This window comes from Camelus dromedarius, chromosome 19, assembly GCF_036321535.1.
Source record: "Camelus dromedarius isolate mCamDro1 chromosome 19, mCamDro1.pat, whole genome shotgun sequence".
Lineage (NCBI taxonomy): Eukaryota > Metazoa > Chordata > Mammalia > Artiodactyla > Camelidae > Camelus > Camelus dromedarius.
The window spans coordinates 36,421,285-36,435,139 of NC_087454.1; the positions used below are offsets into that span (position 1 = coordinate 36,421,285).

General features: G+C 37.8%; 1 protein-coding gene across 1 annotated transcript in view; it reads right to left on the reverse strand.

The window, feature by feature from the left end:
- BMP5 (bone morphogenetic protein 5) overlaps positions 1-13,855 on the reverse strand; it is a 109,545-nt gene that overhangs the window by 48,204 nt on the left and 47,486 nt on the right. Inside the window, exon 2 of the mRNA XM_010995384.3 lies at positions 8,179-8,371. Within this exon, the coding sequence (XP_010993686.1) occupies positions 8,179-8,371 (193 nt within the window). The remainder of the gene's footprint in view (positions 1-8,178; positions 8,372-13,855) is intronic.

The following is a 13,855-nucleotide window of genomic DNA, read 5'->3' on the forward strand; positions in this document are numbered from 1 at the left end:
TTTGATAGAAGAAGCCATTCATTTTCTTTGAATTTAGTGACATGTATTGGTAAGTATAATCCACAATGATCCTTTGTCCCTAAATTCAACTGGAGGAAAAAAATTATGGTGAAAACGTATTAAAAGGCAATAAAGTTATGTATATAATCAACCATGAGATAATGAAAGAGAAATATTCTTTAGATTGTTTTAGTTGCAAACGGAAGTATGTGTGCATGTGTGTATACAGATGCATTTTATATATACAAATACATGTATACGGAGAGAGAGAGGGAAAGAGAAAGAAGAAATAGTTCACCAGGAGCATAAACATTCTGCTGTCTAACCAAGAAGCTCTAAATATGGCCAAGAAAAACTTTGGGAAATTGCCTAGAAGATACACAGATAAATTTTAGAGGAAAAGTGAAAATTCTCCTCTATCTCCACGAGGCATGAACCTTGTAGAGCATGGTGACATCTGCACCTTTCCCCAGATGTCTACGGTGATAACTGTTTCACCTCCTTCCATCTCCTTTTTGTCTCTGAATAGCTTATCACACCCGGTAAAAATGTCACGATGGCCACCCAAGAAGAAAGCACATGTCTTTCTCTGGGTATCGGACATAAATCCCACCACACCATTGGAGGACCCTGATATTCCAGGAGCTCTAAGAGTACAAGACACGTTAACAAGGACGGCAAATTAATCAAGGATATTCTTTGGGGGTTATAATGTCATGTTTTCTCTCCTGAGCAAGTTCAGCTCAAAAGTTAGAATTTGACTCTGTTAGCTGACTGATATTTTTTCAGATGGTAATTTTTTTTGTCCCCAAACCAATGTGAGATCACAAGCTTCTGTAAATCTCACGGAACACCAATTTTCAGAATATCTGAGTCAATGCCGTATCTACATTTAAAAGGCACAGATGCTAATAGGTAAACGAGATGATATTAGATGGAATTGAATGACAAGCATGGCAAAAAAAAAAAGGGGGGGGGGAACAAGTTGAATTCCTACGATGAAAATTCAATCCCTTTTTCTCTCTGCAGAATTTTTTTTAATGGCCAAGATATTGTTAATGTTAGCAGGTTTCCTAGCATTATGTCATCCCATATTTTTTTCACTGCAGAGAGATCTAAACAAATGCTACTGAATACACACACACATGCGCGAGAGATTCCTTCACTCAGCGAGAAACAAAGAAGTGCATCCGTTACGTGTGTAGCCCAACCACGTTCAGTGCCCTCTAATGAATGAGTGATCTACGCAGTTCAAATTCCTAAGGACTCTCATGACCCCAACTATGAAATCGTCAAAGAAAAATTGCCTTTATGGCATAAATTATTCCCACTTTTAGGTTTATAACTTAAATCTTTAACTAGAGCAGGATTTCCCAACCTCAGTATTATGGACAATGTGGACCAGATCATTCTTTATTGGGGTGAGGCTTGTCTCGTCCATGGCAGAAGGTTTAGCAGCATCCTCCATTAGATGCTGATAGACCCCCATCCTTCCACCCTCACCAACAATGACAACCAAAAATGCCCCCAGACATTGCTAAATGCCTCCTGAGAGCCGAATCCCCTCAGCTGGGAACCACTGAAGTAGGGCTTGATCCCCTCATACTGCAGAAATGCACATCATGCTGGTGTGCTGTCCTGTATCCTCAGAGAAGACAGCACCGACCATCCTCAGAGCCCAGGAAATCTTCCTGGGTGGAAACTGTCCATGTACGTTCTGAAGTATGTCCACAGAAGAATCACAAACCTCAGAGAAGCAGGAGCGGCGGGGAGAGATGATGTACTGTGAACTAGGATGATGACAGCTCAACTAAATACATCCAAGCAGGGAAGGTGGCGACTGACAGCCCGCAGGCTGGCTGAAAATGTGTTCACAACGGAGCATAGAAATGTATGTTCAGAGCAGAAAGTTCGGCAGCGATTGAATTATACCCAGCATATTTTCTTTAGGGAGTATATAAATATATATATATGTGAAAAAATTAATTCAAGTAAATCACTTAGCACAGTGCCAGACACATGGTGAGTGCCCATTAAATGGATAAGTGCTGGCTGCTGGTAGTAAACGTACTACTGGCGCTGGTACTTCCATTCGTATTACTTAATTCTTTAGGCATTTAAATATGTGAATGCTTAGGAATAGTTCTTCTAGGATACCTCTCTCTCTCTCTCTCTCCCTCTCTCTCTCTCTCTCCCCTAACACAGTGTTCCTACTCATCTTCAAAGGCTCAACTCAAGGGTGAACTCCTCCCAGTGGCTTTTCCTGAAGTTCCTCCCCCTACCACGTGAAGAACTAATTTCTCCTCCCCTGGTGTTTCCACACCACGTACTGCACTCTCACATCACCCTGCTCGGCACATTGTATTATAGTTATCGAAGCCTGCGTGTGGCAAGCCCACCACAGCCCCAGCCTCAGGCTGTGGGCTCTGGGGATCTTATTTACTCGCCTCACGTCCCCTGCGCCGGCCACATGTAAGGGGCTCAGTAAAAGCATACCCCACTCAGCTGCCTTATCTGGAAAATTCAATCACATGGAGACCTCATTTCCCAATAATGCCAGATATATGAGGTGTGACTAAAGAGTGATGCCTTCTCTATAGAATTTGGGGCTGTCGGCCTCACATGAAAAGATTAAATAAGTGAAATGATGCGAAGCACGTTAAGCTTTGCCCAAGAAAAATAAAGATTTGGATAAATATCAGAACACGCTTTTAAATTGCACACATTTAAATTAAATATGAGCAGGGATAAATGGGGGAGGTGGGGGAGGGGAGGAACGAAATATATAATTTTAAGAGTTTTAAGTCCTGCGAAGATAAGTAAGTGTGAAAAGAGATGAGATAATGGGTCTGCCTCTTTCTTATTTAATTACACAACACTGTCAAAGAATTTATAGACTAGATGGCTAATAGATCAGACAATGTCTTGACTATAAAACGTATCTATAAAATGTCAGTCTAAATTATTGTCCCCACCCTGACACTCCCAGATGATATCTTAGGAAAAGCGAGCTTTAAATATGTGAAATGTATATGTACACACACATAGATGTTTGCATTGTCAAACGCGCTGTCTTAAAGAGTACGGTCTGCCCTGACTTTTCAATTGTTTCTCAGAAGAACCCAAAACACTAAGTACATAGATAAAATCCACAAGTTTGAAGACAGAAGTTTTAAGAAGTGAACTTACGCTTGAAAATGGCCAGAGAAACTAGTTCATTTTCCTATCTCCATTTTAGTTCTCGATTTGAGAAACACACGAGACCACAAGTAATCAATACTGAACCAGGAATAATAATAACTGGATATTAAAATCAGTGTTTCAGATTGAAATTCTTTCCATTTTAACTGTGATTGCATGATAAATAAGTGAAGTATTTTTAATCCATTCCTTTCCCATTTTCAGAGAATTAAAGTCAAAGTTCCCAATTGGCAGGAAACATTTCTGTAAAACAAGGGAAAGAAAATATCTCCTTTTTCTGTGGGGAAAAAAATGTCTTTCGCAGCTTGGGAAAAAAATGTCTTTCGCAGCTTAAGAAAAAATTAGAGCAACTCATTTTTAAATCCTAGGGTTCAGTTTAGTTTAGTTTTGATCTTTGCCCCTCTCTACCTGGAAATGTTGGGGTCACTGTTTTGTAAAGAAATGTGTAACAAAATTATTTCATTATCTTCTCTCTCTCTTTATTGACTATACTTCTGCTTGTTTCTGATTATAAAATGAATTTTTGCTATAAAAATTTAGAAAGTACAGAAAGGAAGAAGAATTAAAATTTAAAATTACCTGCAAGCTTGCAACGAACACTTGATGCTTCCTTCCAACCTGCTTTCCACATGAATTTATAACTAATATAATTATGTGTATTAAGTATAAATGAAATTTGTTTCTCACTTTTGCAATGAACATTATAGTTGGAGCACTTTCCAGTTGTTACTAAATATTTTTTAAACACAATTTCTACTTCCTCTATTAAGTATAGCATTTCCATTTTCCAGAAAACAACTGTATTTTAGGGAAGAATTTGACTATCTAAAATTTGCGTTCCCAGGGTCAAGTTCATAGCTTCAGGGCTTGTAAGTTGGATGGCGTTCATTTCATTATTAGACTTAAAATGTACTGATCCCTTTTATACGAATCAAAGATCAGGTAAATTTTTATTAAGTAAAGTCACCTAGAATCATTTTGCTAACTTTTTCTTTACAGAAACAGTAGCAAACAGTAGCTATTATTATTGTAATAAACATCTCCTTTTGGTAACGCTTTGTATGCAACCCTCTAAACCCTAGTAAAATAGACGCTCCGATTAAGCTGTAAGAGTATATATTGACAGATGTATTTATTAAACAGCATCCCTGGTCTTTGCACTGTGATAAGCACTAGTCCTTCCCACATCACCTGAAATATTCCTTATTGTTCTGAAACACTTGTTTTTGCTTTAATTATTTTTTTATAAAGTTATAAACCGAGACACCAAGAGGTACATCAATTTCCCCATGTGGGAATTCCAAAGACCATGCCCCTACTGCCATACATTACTATTTTCTATAGTGACTTTGAAATTCAAAATAGAAACCTGAAATACTCTAAGAGGCATATGTCCTGTTTCTCTATCTTCTCTTCTTGCTTTGGAAGAGAAAATGGAGTCTAAAAAGGAGGTCCCAGATGTACAGATTAATGACAGGGCATCAGATTGTACTTTCTTACACTACAGATTAATGAACCACTGGCAGTGAATGAATGACTTTTTCAAAGATAAAGAAGGCATTTTGCTAGAAATTCTCCCACTTAATCAAGGGTATCAAAATTGAAATGTATATACAAATGACTGGATAAAGAAGTTGTGGTATATTTATACAATGGAATACTACTGGGCCATAAAAAAGAATAAAATAATGCAATTTGCAGCAACATGGATGGACCTGGGGATTGTCATTCTAAGTGAAGTAAGCCAGAAAGAGAAAGAAAAGTATCATAGGATATCACTCATATGTGGAATCTAAAAAAAAAAGAAAAAGAAAAAAGAGGACACTAATGAGCTAATCTACAAAAGAAACAGATTAGCAGACATTGTAAACAATCTCATGGATACTGGAGAAAGGGGGTGGGAAAGGATAAGTTTGGGAGTTTGAGATTTGCAAATTGTTAACCACTATATAATAAAATAGATAAAAAACAAATTTCTTTTGTATAGCACAGGGAGCTATATTCAATATCTTTAATTAAAAAAAATGAAAATAAATATATGTATATACACGCATAATGGGGACATGATGCTGTACACCAGAAATTGATACATTGTAACTGCCTATACTTCAATAAACAAAAAAAAACATTTCAAAATGTATTATTAATAAAAAATCAGCATGGGTTCATTCAGAAATAAATCTACAAATTATTATCAATAGAATCTTCTCTTAGTATGCACATGTGAGTTTGTATGTTTCAGAGATTGAAACCAATAATTGGGGAAAAACTTCCATAACCATTAGGGAAAACAACACAAAAGCAATGGGTACAGCATCACCCCACAAGAGGAAAACCATAATTCAGCAACAGTATGCAAAGCAAGAGAATACCAATCAAAGATACACACGTACTAGATTTTAGAAATCATTTTTCAAAGACTTAGGTATAATACTAGTGAAATTCTGGATCTTAGACTAGGTTTAAACGCATGTTAAAATAAAGAAAGACGTGGCCAATTACACCCAAGAGTACCGAAAGAGTGTGCAAAACCAGTCGTAGAAACACTGAGAATAATTTGTTTAAAAGCAGCTATAATTAGTTTCAAGACAAACAAAGTTTCAAGACAGACAAATGTTCTATTTTTAAAGAGAGATGAAATTTCCCTAAACTATAAGGTCTGATTAAGCATTTTTAGTGCCATTTTAAGCTTTAATAATTTGGGGGGCATAAACGCTACAAACTCACAAAAACCATCATTCAAAAAATTGAATTATATAAATTAATTGTACACTTCTTTAGCTTCATGAATTCATTTTGTGTATGTGGAAAGACAGAAGTTTTAAGAGATGGTAACACAATACTAAAAAATATTTCAAAATGTATTATAATAAAAAATCAGCATGGGTTCACTCAGAAATAAATCTACAAATTATTATCAATAGAATCTTAGTCCTATTTTCATCATTGCTATTATGTCTTAAATCATACAGTTCACATACGTAGAAGATAAGAGTGAAAGGAAAAAAGGAATAGCTTGTTCATTGGATGACATTCAAAACCATCCTGAGCGGGAAAATCAATGGACCTAAATAAAAGTTAGGACCTTTCACTGAGATCAATGTATACGTCTGTATTTAGATTCAAACAATTAATAAATATATTCCAGAGGACAGAGGCCCAGCGTACCAATAGTTCTCGTTAAAAAAAAAATACTTGGTGTGTTAAATAACCAAGAACAAATTCAACATTCATAAAAAGATACTGCTAATGGCCTAAAATAAAGATAATTCAAGCATTTCAGTATGTGTTCATGGAAGTAGCATCTCATTCATGGGTAATAATAATTTCAAAACTGTAAATCATACCAAGTGAATTCATAGTGCTGAGGCTAAAAATTACTTAAGGCACTATTCCTCCTCTAAAGAGCTCACAGTCTAAGAGTGGAAAAAGACACAGAAAAGAGGATTATAAATAAAATATCTGTTAGCTATGGCCATGTAAGTAAACAATATTGGGAGCATTATTTTCAGTTCTAGTTATTTAATTTTTAAAACCACACCACCATCATCATTCAGTATTTTAAAAAACAAGGCAGTAAGCCCGGCCCTGTCTCTGTGAGGAAGGAAAAAAATATGAGTATCCTCATTTTATAAGTGGAACCACAGGACTGAGACTTAAAAACAACAAATAAAAAATTCACCCACAGACAAATAGCTAGTTAAGTGTTAGAGCTGAGAAAAGAACAGAGACCGTTCTGCCTTGGAATGACTGCTTTTAAAATAACAGTGTACAGAGATCAATATTTACTGAGGGGTGTCCTCCTGAGCCAGTGTTTCATAGGATATTAAGGATTACAAACCCAAAGGAAAAGATTCCGCAGTCGAATAATTTTGAGGAAGACTAGGTAAGGCAAAGTTGACGGGTGTCCTTCCTATAAAGCCTTTGCAAGACTTTGCTATTCGGGTACCCACTGTGAATGTCCTAAAACACAGTCTAACAAGTAGACTTTTCAAATGCACTTGCCCCCAAACCCTGTTTATTCTTTTCCTTCTTTGAGTATTGGGAGAGGGGGTCTGGTGTTCCATGGAAGACCCACTGGGAAATCACACACTCCAGAAGACCAAGAAAAATCCAAACATCAGAAACTGGAAATATTCAACAAGGAGAGAAAGGGCCTTAGAGAGGACATAAAAGCTGTCTTTAATTATTTGTCCCATCAAAGAAGAACAGTGTATTTCACCGAGAGAAAGATCTAGACTTAATGAATGAAAACTACTGGAATAAACTTCACCTCAACATAACACTTCAATATGAATTTTTTTTAAATGTAAGGTCTGTTCAACAAAAGTGCTAATCACTTGTCAAAGGTGTGACCCAAGCAATTTCTGCCTTTTGGGTGAAAACGCCATAAGGTCCCTTCCTAATTCTTGTATTTGGTGGCTCATTTGCTGAGGTTTTCAAACATTTGGTCTTTCGCATTATCTGTCCATTTCTGCACCATTTTGAATGGACAGAGACATACAGGTTAACTGTCAGAATCGACTGCAAATACAATGTCTTCCGTCAAAATACACGTAACCCTATGGACGATTTACACTTACAGGGAAAAATACAGCCCCTCTTCTCTAACTTGCAAAACACCAAGTGCTTTACATCATCTTAATGATTAACTTCATGTGTGCAGAATAAAATGGAAGTTTTTTTTTTTTTTTTTTCATTTACAAAATGAGGCAGTGGGCCTGGAAAGCTTTTGGTGGGGACGGCAGGGCATGAAACGATTGAGCACACAGACTGGTGTCAGGAGTAGGGAAAAGCTGAGGAGAAATGTACCAGGCACGTTTCAGATCAGTTACTTTTCTGTGTATCTATACCTGACCTTCACTGCCACTAAGCTCAAAGAAAGCACGATTTGACAGATCAGGAGGGTTTTCTATGGATTTGACCACAATGTAACATTTGTTTGCTAAGATAATAAATCAGATATAAAGTTGATACCTATTTGCGTATTCCTTGATGATCTGGTAGATGCTAATCTTAATCGTTTCATTTTCAAATCGGTTGTGGCTCCGGTCCTTGTATATCCGGAATTCTGCTGCCGTGACTGCTTCTCCATGAGGAATTTGAGTAAGATCAAACCGGAATTCTTTGTAATGCCTTCGCTGGTGAGAAAAATCCTTGTCTCTTTCAACTGAAAGAAAGAAAGAAAGAAAGAAAGAAAGAAAGAAAGAAAGAAAGAAAGAAAGAAAGAAAGAAAGAAAGAAAGAAAGAAAGAAAGAGAAAATGTTAGTCCTTTATAAAATATGGAAATTAATGGTAAATTCTGTAGCTTTGAAAATGAAAACAAACAAGCAGGATGTTATAAAACTGGGAAAACACTAAAACCGCAGCCTCAGACGTGTTTCCAGTTGAAGGAAATTCCACAAACCAACAGCCTCGAGTTCAAAAGCAATAGAACCTCTGTGGTTTTCTACAAATTCCTGGCTCCTCAATGGAAAGGTTATCCAAAAATGTTTTTAAAAGGGAAGGTTGTAAAGTTATTACTAGTATGTATCAAGTACCAGAACAGAGGAGGGTTCATACAGGAATTAGGACTCTGTGACAGAAATACTCTGGAGTTCCAGGTGAAGTCAGCGGTGAGATTTAGCACAGCCAAGGGAGGAAAGAAGGAAGGAACTGCAGGCTCAGTGGGACTGTGTTTATGAAATTGTAGAGGTCAAGTAAATAAAACAAAGTCATTTTCATGAGAAAGATGATTTTGAAAATGTCTTCCCCAGAAGAGGTTTTGTTTCCTCCTTTTTGCAAACAAAATGCTCTTCTTTAAAAAAAACAAAAAGAAAAAAAAAAGTTCTTATAGACTATTGAGTACAACTTTGCATCTGGGGTACGGCATCCAACCTCCCAATGACCTCTGTCTGTTCTCACACAGGATTGAGAGGGGAACGTATTTCTCCCTTCAGTAACCTTTCTACCAAATGAGGTCAGAGAATTTCTCTTCTTGGGAATATTGAGGAATGTGGGAGAATTCAGGACAGTAAGTGTCAGGCATCGCATTACATCATCTGGCTTTGTAAGAGAGTGTATTGTTTGATATAGTCTATGCTGGGTACCAAAAGCTTTCTGGAGGAGCTACCTATTGAAAGGGCTCATTTTTAGTCATGAATACCTCACCATTTTATAAAAGGGAAGAACAAATCTGACTCCATATTAGATCTGTTCCTTTGGTTCTAACCCTGGGCTCCTGTGCTGAGTCATGCTGGTTCTGCACCTTTTATAAAAGAATGTTGCCTAGAGCCTGAAACAGACAGAAGACCCCATTCTCAAGGGCCTGACCTTTAAAGGTATAACACTTTTCCATTCATATAGAAATAAAAAGTTGCAGAATAGAATATAACATTTGTTTTGTTGGAGGTTTAGAGGGACACCATGACCTGACCTGCGTGGACAGCCGCAAGAACAAAGGATTTCGACACCAAGAAGTTTTGCAACAACCAACCACACCCCCTCCCCTTTTTAGTATAAAAGGAGCCTGAATTCTGACTTGGGGAAGATGGTTCTCCAGGACATTCGTCCCCCAACTTAGTCTGCCAGCTTTCTGAATGAAGTCATCATTCCTTGCCCCAACACCTCGTTTCCTGATGTATCGGCCTGTCGTGCAGCGAGCAGAACTAGTCTGGACTTGGTAACAATTTGATGGAGTTAAGTTTCTCAGCATTGGTAGGTTTCTCAAAATCTCATATATGTCAGATAATATGAGAGAGGTTACAAAAAAATCCACTGCAAAGGACTGTGTTCCCCATGTCTCACGATTATAACTTAAATTAATGTTTTGTAAATGTATCCAGTGATGTTCCATCGCTAAACTTTTGTTACAAGAAGATTTTTAAAATATGTTATATGAAAGATTTATAATGTCCAAAAGTTGGATTAAGATACAAAAATATCTTTAGGAGGTTTATTGAAATTATACTAACATTGCTAGAAATACATGAAACTTGGGATCCAAAATTAGAGGAGAGCCAAGATTAAGGGAGAGAGAAGACAGTTATCATCCAGGAGTGATTCTGGGGAACTGAGGCTGCTAGACCCTAAGCTCCAGCGCCAGATGGGGTTCCATGTCTGAGAGGATGCTCACGACAAAGGGGCCTACAATTCCTTGCCTTCATCCTTCAAAATAATTGGTTTCTTTTCCCTGCAGGAGTAGGAGGTGGTTTAGGAGAGTAAGAAGCTGCAGAAAAGAAATGTAAGCCACCCCAGGAGACATTTTCATCCCACGGACTTGGCAAGAATGGTGTTCTTGGGCTGGCTGGCTTACACCAACACCACCTCACAAGACTCATGAAGTTTTGTTTTATTTAAATATCATTATCTCGGTCCCAATCCATTCCCGGGGAGATGATTAATTAACTTTTCCCTAAGTAAGGAAGATGACTCCATTTTTAGGATCCTACTTTGGTCCATAATTTAAACCTGTTTTCTGTCTAAACTTCGGCTGGCGGTAGTGCAGACGGCTAACGCTGGGTCTCCATCTCCGTTGGTCCATTCTCCCAATTGAGCCATGTGAGAGGGAGGTGTAAGGGGCAGAAAATATCTACAAACTGGATACCCAGTAACTAGAGTGTACGTATGAATATTGAAGCTAGCTGCAGCTCTTGTTTACAGAGAACTTCCTTTAATTCACTGAAAACATGTTCTTTTCTGAACCCAATTTAAAGGAAGTAGATGACATTATGAAACAGTATTTAAATAGCACTGTTCTAAGCATTTTATTAATCTTAACATATTACACTTCATAACAACCTAGGAGGTCTGCTTTGTTATCACCCTCGTTTTGAAGATGAGGAAACTGACGAAGTGTAGAAAAGAGACACCTTGCCAAAGAATTTGAACCCAGGCATTGGATGCCAACCAAGCGATGGTTCTCAAACTCCAGGATACACTGCTGCTTCTGCTCAGAGACTGTTACTTTGTCCTAATTTAATAAGAATTTATGCTTTCATAAAGATCTGAAATCTTGCATTCATAAGTCCCAAACCCAAAAATCTCTGAAAACTGAAAAATTTGGCTTCAAGTTCATTTGGCAGAAGGAGTGGAAATTAACTCATTTGAGGTGATTTTCAAGTCCCTGTTTATCCCACTTTATAAGCATGGCTTTGCTGCAAAATGTCCGTGTGTTTCACTAAGTGGCGTGGTCCCCAGCTCTGCTTGAGGGGTTCCGTACTCTATACCACAACACTAGCCAGTCATTCAAAAAGACATTTTCTCGATTCAGAAAGTCAATATCCAAAGTTCTAAGTGATAACACTCATTTTCCAATTTTTCACGAACGATCAATTTTATATCAATTTTATATTTGAAATTTAGACAAGAATAACTGTAGTCTTGGAAATAAGGGCTTCGGCATGAGTTTGTCAGGACCCAGCCCACGGCATGCACCTGGGTAGCGCAGACGAGTACTGAATTCGTGTATTATGTAAAGTCATCTACTGTTCTGGAATCCCCTGTGAGATGTTAGTGTAATAAAGTGGGAAGCTAGAATTTCAGCTGTTATTATAAAATTTCAGTTTTCTAATCCAGGCTATTTAACCTAACCCCTTAAGGGGGCAAATTTTCAAAGGGTTTCATAAAATTTTATATTAAATATACCACACAGAATAAAGCTGCAGTGCAGATTTGTGTCCAGTGATTCAGAGTCCCAGATCCCACTGCTTTGAATTATAATTGCACTGGTAAATTCCATGGGACATGTTGGAGTGAGTAATGGAATAAAACTGGTATTTATATAGCCTTGCACTCCTAATGATACTCAAAACTATTCACACGGTAATCTCAGTTACCTCAAAGAGCACTGCTAGGGAGGTGTCAAATATTAATATCCCTGACTTAAGAATAAGAAATTGGGTGATGACAGCCAGGCGGTAACAGATGTCTGTCTTCTAAAGCTCATTATAAATCTTTGCTTAATTTCCCTACCACCTACATAATGACATCCTACTTAGAGACTAGTTCATTGTTCGTGCAGTTAACCCTGGAACAATGTGAGGGCCAGGGGAACTGACCGCCTGGCACAGTCGAAAATCTGCATATAATTTTGATTCTCCAAAAACGTAGCTACTTACTCATAGCCTACTGTTGATCGGAAGCCTTACCAATAACGTAAACACATTGATTAAACACATCTTTTGTATATTACATGTCTATCTACATATACCTTATGCATTCATCACATATCTAACTTAAAAAAAAATTTTTTTTTGGTATTTCCAGGGGACGCGGTTCATCTCTGAGTTTTTTTTTTTCCAAATTGTTGCAAATTTCCAAAAATTTTTTTCCAACATATTATTTATTGAAAAAAAAAAAAGTCCACAAATAAGTAGACCCATGCAGCTGCACCCGTGTTGTTCGAGGGTCAACTGGATATCAAACGAGGTTTATCAGCACCGCACAGCAACATAGAGAAATGGCTGCAAGGGCCAGGGCGGGTGAGTGCTTAACACCGTACAGCGCCTGATCCGAAGAGGCTGAATGGAAGACTGTGAATGGGGCAAGAGCTGGATCTGTCTTTGCCCTCAGCAGCATCCTGAGGGCAGGATAACATACTTAACTCTCATCCTCGGGGCACAGGTTTTATTTAATCCTCACAACTTAACTTACATACGAGAGTTTCTGGAATGTGCCCAAGAGCCCACACACAGCCTATCTTTGGGAGCGAACAGACTTCCACCCACGGTGGGGGTTTCCATGCCTCAAGCCCTCAACAACACAGCCCCATGCATGCGTTTGTCTTTCCTGGATGTAGTTTTGTTCCTTTGTTTGAACTAATTATCCCTCAGGGGAGTTGACCTTTCAATGTTCACGTTCTCCTCCCTGACACTCCTGCCCATAGCGGGTGCCAGTCATTCTGGATTCTGTTCATTTTTCTAGAACTCACTTCCTCTGATCTTTATTGTCGCAAATGTCATATTATATTCACTTGCTTATACTGACTCAACTACCCACCTAAGGAAATGTTTATGAATCAGCAAGTGACTGTCTTCACCACCTGAATTAGCATCATACAATATCGGTGTTAGTACGCAAGGTCTTCCTTCGCCTACAACCGTATCTTAAAATAAGTGTAACTCACCAGACAAACCCCGCCATACGCCAAACTTTGCCCATCAGACCCACTACCCCAAGCAACACTCCCAAGACAGATTAAAGAGAACACACGCACACACACTGTATATTCCTTAAATGTAAGCTTTTTATAGGAGCTAGCTTTGCCTTGTTCCTACTGTGATGATTTTGGTAAATATATTAAATATATTGTGTTTCTCTACTTATCACAGTGCTCTGTAACCCCTTGCAATTGTCAATTGCTTGGGAAGCTGAAAAGAAAAGCAAATAAACAAGTAGAAAAAAATCTTTAAAAGGTATACTATTAGTGGGGGTTATTCATAATGTATTAAATACTTGAATCTTCTAATTCATTCTCACCTTTAAATGTAACATCAACAAAATACCACGGGTTTCTAAATCTCTTTATGATCATTTCTAATAATATCTGTTACCAGATTAAAATCTGCACAAGACTGCATTAAAAAACCATGTTTATATTCCTATTTGGTGATAGAAAAGATCTCTTAATTACCAGACAAAACAGATAAAGCAAAACAAAACAAAACAAGCAGAA